The sequence below is a fragment of the Sturnus vulgaris genome, unplaced genomic scaffold (assembly GCF_052056855.1).
Source record: "Sturnus vulgaris isolate bStuVul1 unplaced genomic scaffold, bStuVul1.hap1 Scaffold_84, whole genome shotgun sequence".
Lineage (NCBI taxonomy): Eukaryota > Metazoa > Chordata > Aves > Passeriformes > Sturnidae > Sturnus > Sturnus vulgaris.
The window spans coordinates 1,523,863-1,533,270 of NW_028276728.1; the positions used below are offsets into that span (position 1 = coordinate 1,523,863).

Genomic DNA, 9,408 nt, shown 5'->3' on the forward strand with positions numbered 1-9,408 from the left:
CTTCATGGCTCAAACATCCCTGATTCAGGGCATGACTTAAACATTTAGTAATGTATAGCATTATAGTTATCCTTGGTGTCCTTAATGATTGTGATAGGTATCCCATGTATTTTATCTTGTGTGCGACAAATGATCAATAGTAACCTTAATAAGATAATGGCTTCACTGGTGCAGACAGTTTTAGCTGTGCAACACATAAAAAAAGAAGAGAAATATCACCAATAAATAAAACTTCACAAAAGGAAGGCCTTGTAAAATCATGGCTCAGGCCTGTTACTTCGGCTAAGTAGAAGAGGACTGTGGGAAAGAGACTCAGCTGAATTAGGAGTAGAAAAGCATGTTACATAACCATTGAGTGTTCCCATGATGGTGTGTGGTGGTTGGTGGAATTGTCTCTCTTATGCTTTAAACTATGTCACTGATAATGGGCTAAATGCTTAAAAAGGCCTGGTTTTATAATAAAGCATCTCTCCTTTGCACCTGCCTGGGGACTCTGTGCCACTATGGACCCTCACCCACATCAACCCAAGGCTCTACTTTGACCAAGAGGGGCCTCATAGCACACAGGTGCCACTGGGACATTGCCAGGCCCAGTAGAAACAAGGTTCCATTATTGCACAGCACAACCTCATGGGACCTGGGAGAGCACTGTGACACAATGGGATCTCATGGAAGCAAGTGTCCATTGTGACACAGCAGGGCCTCAGGGCACCCAGGAGAGCACTGTGACACAATGGGATCTCATGGAAGCAAGTGTCCATTGTGACACAGCAGGGCCTCATGGCACCCAGGAGAGCACTGTGACACAGTGGCAGTCTGGGGAAACCAAGTGTCAGCTGCAAACACAGTGGGGTCTCATGGAAGCCAGGTGCCATTTGGATATTGCCAGGGTATGTGGAATTCAGTGTCCATTGTGACACAGCACAGCCTCATGGAACTCAGCAGACCATTGGGACAACCTGGAATCTCAGGGATCCAAGGCTCTACTTTGACCAAGTGGGGCCTCATGGGACACAGGTGCCACTGGAACACTGCCAGCTCTTGTGAAATCCAGTGTCCATTGTGACACAGCACAGCCTCATGGAAACATGGGGACCATGGTGACTCCATGGAATCTCATGGAAGCAAGTGTCAGTTGTGAACACGGCACAGCCTCATGGAACCCAGGGAAAAGTGGGACCATGCCATGGCTCATGGAAGCAAGGGGCCATTGTGACACAGCAGGGCCTCTTGGAACCCAGGAGAACATTGTGGGGCAATGGAATCTGATGGAGCCAAGTGTCAATTGTCAGAACAGCGAGGCCTCATGGAACCCAAGTGACCATTGTGACTCCATGGAATCTCATGGAACAAACTGTCAGGTGTAACACAGCAGGGTGTCATGGAACACAGGTGCCACTGGGACATTGCCACTGCTCATGGAACCAAGTGTCCATTGTGACACAACTGGGCCTAATGGAACACAGGAGACCATTGTGAGGCAGTGGAATCTCAATAACCCAAGGCTGCATTGTGACACAGAGGGGCCTCATGGGACCAAGGAGACCATTGTGAGGCAATGGAATGTCCTGGAACAACAGGTAAATTTTCAAGACAGCAGGGCCTGATGGAGCCCAGGTGCCAATGGAACATTTCCAAGGCTCATACTAGCAGGGTTCCATTGTGACAGAGCCGGGCCTAATGGGACACAGGAGAACATTGTTACCCAATGGAATCTCATGGAACCAAGTGTCCACTGTTTCACCCTGCAGCCTTACAGAGTGATGGAGAACATTGTGTTGCAATGGAATATCCTGATCCATTGTGACAAATCTGGGCTTTATGAAACCAAGGAAACCACTGTGATGCAATTGAATCTGAAGGAATCAAGGGTCAATTGTGAACACATCAGGTTCTCAGGAAAATAAGAACATAGTGACACAGTGGAATCTCATGGAACCAAGGCTTTATTTTGAAAAACTGGGGCCAATTAGGAGACAGGTTCCACTGGGACATTGCCAGCTCTTGTGGAATCCAGTGTCCATTGAGAGACAGGGCAGGTCATGGAAACATAGGGAGCGCTGAGATGCAATGGAACCAAGGGTCAATTCTGAAAGAGAGGGGACATATGGAACACAAGGGCCATGGAAATATTGCCAAGCCTAGTAGAAAAAATACCCTATGGTGACAGAAAAAGACCTCATGGGATCTGGGAGAGCATGGTGAAACAATGGAATCTGATGGAAGCAAGTGTCAGTTGTGACAGGGCAGGGCCTCACTGAACATGGCCACTGGGACATCTCCAGCCTTGGAGGAAGCAAGTGTCCATTGTGACACAGCACAGCCTTGTGAATCACAGGAGAGCACAGTGAAGCCACGGAATCTTGCAAAACAAAGTGTCAATTTTAAACACAGTGCAGACTCATGGAAGCCAGGAGACCATTGTGACACTGTGGAATCACATGGAAGCAAATGTCCACTGTTTGGTGTTGCCGCCCCATACAGCTCAGGAGACCATTGTGACACAAAGGAAAAATGTGGAACAAAGGCTCTGTAGTGAAACTGCAGGGCCTTATGGAATCCAAGAGACCATTGTGATGGAATGGAAACTGATGGAATCAAGTGCCCCCTGTTTTGCAGTGGGGCCTCATGGAATGCTGGAGACCATTGTGCTGCAATGGAAACCAATGGCACAAAGGCTCCACTGCGACCCAGCAAGGCCTCATGGAATCTCAGAGAAGGCTGTGATACAAGGCAATCTCACGGAGCCAAGGTTCAATTGTGACAAAACTGGGCCTGACAGAAGAAAGGAGACTCGTGTGCTGCAATGGAATCAATAGGAACAAGGGATCAATTGTCAAGACATCAGAAGGCCCAGACATAGTACCAAGAGAAAGGAATTTCCATCCCGGAGCAGGGCTATGGTTCAAGACATCCCCCAGAAGGAGCCTAGAGCAATAAGGTTTAAATCCTCCTCATTTTGCAGGATTTCTGTTGCTTCTCCTCCATGCTGAATCCCTGAGCTGTGAAATGACTCAAAACAGCCTCCTCCACAAGGTTCTGTTGGGGGACTTTGCCACCCTGGTCTCTGTTCACAGCTTGTTGCCCCAGCCATGGTGGCCCAGCCCCTGTGCAGGCCCAGCCCAGGACAGGAGCATTGCGGGTGGGAACAGCCCCTGTGCCATGGTGCCCACAGCAGCCCTGGGGCTCTGTGCCCCATGGCCTCCCTGCTGGGCAGCCTCTGCCAGCTCCTGCACAGCCCGTGGCACCTGTGGGCCTGCACTGACAGCCCTGCCCCGGGCTCTGCCGGGCTCTGGGCCAGCACAGAGGCCGGGCAGGGCTGGCCATGGCCGGCAACAGGCCCTGAGCCCCGCAGGAGGATGGAGCTGGGCCACAGCCAAACTCAGCCCAGGCCAAAGCTGGGCTCAGCAGCCAGGGCTGGCAAGGGCTGGGGACAGAGGCTGGCGCTGACAAATGTCCTGGGCCCCCTCCCTGCTCTGTGCATGCCACCAAGGGCACAGAGCAGCCTCCTCTCTGGGCCACTTGCCTGTTTGCAATGCCTTGCCCAGGCGCTGGCCCTGCCCCACAAGGCCTGGGCTGAGTCGTGCCCCTGCCCGCTCAGCCAGGCTGACATGGACACTGCTGCTTTCTCTGGCAGGCTCTCTCAGGCCAGCCCAGCTCCCTGCAAGCTGTGCCAGCTGCCCTGAGCTCTGTGCAGCACCAAGGGCCTCTCCCCAGCACAGCCCAGCCGGCTCTGGCCCCACAGCTCTGCTCAGGCCAGGGGGCTCTGGGCAGTGGCCCCACGGCCTCAGCCCCTGCCAAGGGCACAGCAGCAGCTGCAGCTCAGAGAGGACTCAGCCCCAGCCATGGCCAAGCTGCTTGGCCAAGGCAAAAGGAGGCTCCCTGGGTGCCCTGCTCCCCTCTCCCTCAGCTCCTGACAGCTCTGCAGCCCCTCCTGCCATCCCATCTGCCCAGGCCAGCACAACAGCCCCGGCCTTGGGGCCCTCCAGAGCTGCTCCTGCTCCAGGCCCAGGGCCCATCCCAGAGCTGGGGCAGCCACAAAGCTGTGCTCATTTCTGTTCATTGCTGCTCTGATGAGGATGGATCCTCAGCCACTTGGAGGCTGATGATCAATTTCCGTACTCCAGAGGACTTCTCTTTCTTGATCTCTTCAGCCTCTGGGAATACAATGAAAAAGACTCATAAACATTTGTTAAAAACACCCAAACAAGAAAAGTCCCCGGGAATAATTCAAATCTTCAATTCTTCTGTGGTTAATTAAAAAGACTTCAGAAGTAAATTTAAGTAAATTTACTTTATTAAAAACATTGCAGAGAGAACTGTTTTGTCCTGTTGAATATTTTTACCTGCTGAAAATTTAGTATTAGCAATGTCCAATTGATACTGACACCCAGTATCTTCTAATGAAGTCTGAGTAGATATGAAAACCAAGACCCTTCATGGCTGACAATCAAAAACACTTTGTCCCCACTTCCTCCCCACCATTTCCCTCATCCAACCCCTGGTACTCTAAAGGATGAGGAATGGTGTGGCCAGCAGGAGCACGGCAGTGATTCTTCCCCAGCGCTCAGCACTGGTGAGGCCACACCCCCAGTGCTGTGTTTAGTTCTGGGCCCCCAATTTAGAAATGACATGGAGGGGCTGGAGCATGTCCAAAGAAGGGCAACAAGGCTGGAGGGGGGTCTGGAACACAGGTTCTGTGAGGAGCAGCTGATGGAGCTGGGGATGTTTATCCTGAAGAAGAGGAAGCTCAGGGGAGACCTCATCACTCTACAACTCCCTGACAGGAGGGTGCAGCCAGGGAACGTTCATGCTGTTTTCCCAGGGAACAGTGACAGGATAAGAGGACCAAGCCCTAAGCTGCACCAGGGGATTATTTGGCTGGACATGAGGAAATATTCTTCACAAACAGGGTAATTTGGCATTGGAATGGGCTGCCCAGGGAGATGAGTTAGTCACCATCCCTGGAAGTGTTTCAGGAAAGACTGGATGTTGCACTGAGTGCCATGGTCTGGGTGACAAGGTGGTGTTGGGTCACAGGTTGCACTTGATGCTCTCAAAGGTCTTTTCCAGCCTGGCTGATTCTGTGATGATTGTGACACTGCAGGGCCCTGGGGCAGCAAGGGGCCATTGTGACACTGCAGGGCCTCATGGAACTGAGAGGACCATAGTGACCCTGTGTATGACATGGCACCACAGAGCCAAGGGGCCACTGTGACACTGTGGGGCTGCATGGAAGCAAGGAGTCCATTGTGACAGTCTGGGTCCTGGTGGAACCACAGAGGCCACTGTGACACTGCAGGGCCTTGTGGAACCAAGGGGCCATTGTGCCACTCTGGAACCAAGGAGAGCCTTGTGAGAGCCAGGGGCCCAATGGAATCAAGGGGCCATTGTTCCATTGCAAGGACTCTTGGAACTAAGGAAACAATTGTGACACTGTGGGGCCCCATGGAACCAAGGGTCCCTTGTGCCACTGCAGGATATTGTGTAACCAGGGCTCCATTGTGACACTGCAGCACCAAGGAATTCAAGGTGGCATTGGGGGCTCATGGAACCAAGAGGCCACTGTGACACTGCAGGGCCTTGTGGAACCATGCAGAGCATGGTGACAGAACAGGACCTTGTGCAATGATGGGGCCACTGTGACACTGCTGGGCCCCTGGAAGCAAGGGGCCAGTGCTGCTCCTCAGGGAGTCATGGAATGAAGCAAAGATGTTGGACACCAGGGTGACCCTTGGCATCAAGAGGCCACTGTGACACTGTAGAACCAAGGAGAGCATTGCTGAACTGTGAGATCTCATGGAACCAAGGATCCACTGTGACACTGAGGGGCTCAAGAATCCAAGGGACTTTGTGACACCAAGGGCCCCCATGGAACCAAAGGGACATTGTGACACTGGGAGGACTCATGGAATCATGGAGAACATTGTGACACTCCAGGCCCTCAGGGAACCGTGATGACACCAAAGTGTCTGGGAGTGTTGATCTGCTAGAGGGCAGGAGGGCTCTGCAGAGGGACCTGGACAGGCTGGATCCAGGGCTCAAATCCAACAAGGTGAGGTTTAACAAGACCAAGTGCTGGGTCCTGCACTTTGGTCACAACAACCCCTGCAGTGCTCCAGGCTGGGCACAGAGTGGCTGGACAGCAGCCAGGTGGAATTGGACACCTGGGGACACTGATGGACAGCAGGCTGGACATGAGCCAGCAGTGTGCCCAGGTGGCCAAGAAAGCCAATGGCTCCTGGCCTGGATCAGGAATGGTGTGGCCAGCAGGATCTGGGCAGTGATTCTTCCCCTGCACTCGGCACTGGTTGGGCAGCACCTCGAGTGCTGTGTCCAGTTCTGGGCCTCCAGTATAGGAAGGACATGGAGGGTCTGGAGTGAGTCGAGAGAAGGGCAACAAGGCTGGTGAGGGGTCTGGAACACAAGTCCTGTGAGGAGTGGCTGAGGGAGCTGGGGATGTTTATCCTGGAAAAGAGGAGGCTCAGGGAGACAAGGTGCTGTCAGGGCACAGGTTGGACTACATGCTCTCCAAGGTCTTTTCCAACCTTGCCGATTTTGTGATTCTCTGAAACCACCCCTAGGATCAGGTGCAGGATGAGCCCAGGGGCTCCTCTTCAGCAGGTCCAGCAACCCAGGTCCCTCAGCTGCTCCGCACAGCCCCAAAGCCCATCCTGTCAGTCCTGCAGAGCCTCTCCAGCCCCTCCTCATTGCCCACAACAGAGAGCCTGTGGGACACATATTGACAAAGTAAGAAAATTACAGCCTGAAAAATATTCCTGGCTGGAGCTTTTTCAGCTTTTTTCAGCTTTGTTCCCAGCCGATAAGCTGGTCCAACTCAAGGCTAGGAAGAATTTCTCCCAGGGTGATAATTTGGTCAAAATAAAAAGGAATTAATAACAAGATAGAACCCAATGTTGTGGTGTGTGACCAGGCCCTGGGAATGGTGTGTCTTCTCTCTGAACCAATCACCTTTTCTCTAGTCTTGGTATAGCGAGTCATGCTATGAAACCAAGTGTGTTTCTGAATAAACTTTTCTCTTTCTTCTGTCATGAAAGACGACCATGTAGCTGTGAATCTTATTTCTGCCGCACTTAAATGGTTAAAACTGCTTTCCACAGCTACAGGAGCCTCACACCCAGACACACCAGCCCAGATGTGCGCCCCTGGCCTGTGGTGCCTCTGGCAAGGGAACAGCACGAGGCACTGTAGGACCCTGAAGACAATTCCTGCAGCACTTGGAGGATGATCCTGCTCCCCAAGGGACGTTCCCATGGTGCCAGCTCAGGAACTGAAATGGAGTATGGGGCCAGAGAGGAAAAGGCAAACAGGAATGGGCTGTTTGAAGGAGAGAGAACAGGGATGGAGAGTAGGAAGAATTCGAGAGCAGGAAAAAGGAAAGATAGAAAATATGAAGGAAATGCTCAGAGTAGTTTGGGGGTGGCTGCCAGGCAGCCCTGGCTCTGAGCAACATCGGCAGTTGGGCAGGAAACTCATAGCTCATGGGATCAAACTTTCTGGCTGACTTCAGAGGCCACAGCAAACCTGAGTGGTTTCCCTGCCGTCCCCCAGCCCTTGCTGGCCCCAGGGGCTGATGGCATTTGTGCTCACTCAGCTCCATGTCCCCACAGCAGCACCATGGGGGTGCTGACCCTGCTGTGTGCAATGCAAACAGGGGCTCCTGAGCCAGTGCTGCCGTGTGTGTGCCTGCAAGGATGGGGCTCCTGTGTGAGCTGGGGGAGAGGCCAGGGCTGCAGAGGGGGGATGTTGTTGGCAGGTGCATGAGGACGCTCTGGGACGCTGCCCTGGGGTGTCCAGCACAGTGGGGATGGATCAGCCCCTGCTCTGCTGCTCCTTGCCAGGGTGTCCCCCTTGCAGGGAGCTTGCAGAGCACCAGCCATGCTGTTTGCCCCCAGCCTGCCCACGGCCAGCCTGGGGCTGCTCCCGGGGCTTTTCTCTGCTCAGCATTGGGCTGGCCAAGTGTTGTGGAGAGAGCCTGGCCAAGGAGCCTGGAGCCCCCAGGCCCTGCCCTGAGGCATCAGCGCTGCCCCAGCAGTGCCCATGACCTGTCCCTGCTGCAGCCCCGGCACTGCCACCCCCAGGGCTGTGCCCGGCCCCCAGAGCACTCAGGCCCTGCAGCAACACGAGGGCCAGGAGGGCAGCGGGGCAGTGGCACGGGAGCAGCACTGGCAACACCAAGTGCTGCTGCTGCTGGGCACAGCTGCTGTGTCAGCACTGATCTGCCCCAGCTCTGCACACTGACATTGCTGCTGTAGCTGCAGAGAAAGGAAGAAAAGAAGGGGAATCTGTGGTGAAACTGCTGGAGATCCTGGAGAGCACAGCTCCTCATTGAAACAATCTGGGGGTCACAGTTAATGTGGACAGAAACAAAATGAGAAATGGCACAAACAATGGCATTGCGGAAAATATCAAAAAACTAAAACAAAGGAAAGAATTGAAGAAACTAACAAGCAAACCAACAAGTACAATCAAAAATGAATTTTATTACAAGTTATTTGCAGAAATTTGCCAGCAGTTTACTTTTTCTGAAATGGTTCAGTGATCAGTGTCCTCAGTGCAGCCTTGAGCTCCTGGTTCCTCAGGCTATAGATGAAGGGATTCAGGGCTGGAGACACCACCGAGTACAGAACTGACAGGGCCAGATCCAAGGATGGGGAGGGGATGGAGGGGGGCTTCAGGTAGGCAAACATGATAGTGCTGAGGAACAAAGAGAGCACAGCCAGGTGAGGGAGGCAAGTGGAAAAGGCTTTGTGCCGTCCCTGCTCAGAGGGGATCCTCAGCACAGCCCTGAAGATCTGCACATAGGAGAAAACAATGAACACAAAACAGCCAAAGGCTAAGGAGGCGCTGAAAACAGAAACACCAAATTGCCTGAGGTAGGATTTGGAGCAGGAGAGCTTGAGGATGTGTGGGATTTCACAGAAGAACTGGCCCAAGGCATGGTCCTGGCACAGGGGCAGGGAAAATGTATTGGCCGTGTGCAGCAGAGCAGTGAGAAAGCCACTGGCCCAGGCAGCTGCTGCCATGTGGGCACAAGCTCTGCTGCCCAGGACGGTCCCGTAGTGCAGGGGTTTGCAGATGGACACGTAGCGGTCGTAGCTCATGATGGTCAGGAGGAAATATTCTGCACCAATGAAGAACATAAAGAAAAACACCTGAGCAGCACATCCTACATAGGAGATGTGTGTGGTGTCCCAGAGGGAATTGTGCATGGCTTTGGGGACAGTGGTGCAGATGGAGCCCAGGTCAGTGAGGGCCAGGTTGAGCAGGAAGAAGAACATGGGGGTGTGCAGGTGGTGGCCGCAGGCTACGGCGCTGATGATGAGGCCGTTGGCCAGGAGGGCAGCCAGGGAGATGGCCAGGAAGAGGCAGAAGTGCAGGAGCTGC

General features: G+C 53.3%; 1 protein-coding gene across 1 annotated transcript; it reads right to left on the reverse strand.

The window, feature by feature from the left end:
• Positions 1 to 8,537: 8,537 nt before the first annotated feature.
• On the reverse strand, positions 8,538 to 9,125 carry LOC148217453 (olfactory receptor 14J1-like). The gene has a single exon (XM_088158638.1). It carries the CDS (start codon positions 9,123 to 9,125, stop codon positions 8,538 to 8,540), a length of 588 nt encoding a protein of 195 aa, XP_088014764.1.
• Positions 9,126 to 9,408: the final 283 nt, after the last annotated feature.

What these genes read in the sequence shown, in the direction of transcription:
- LOC148217453 (XM_088158638.1), bottom strand. Translation starts at nt 9,125, where the DNA reads ATGAGCTACGACCGCTACGTGTCCATCTGCAAACCCCTGCACTACGGG.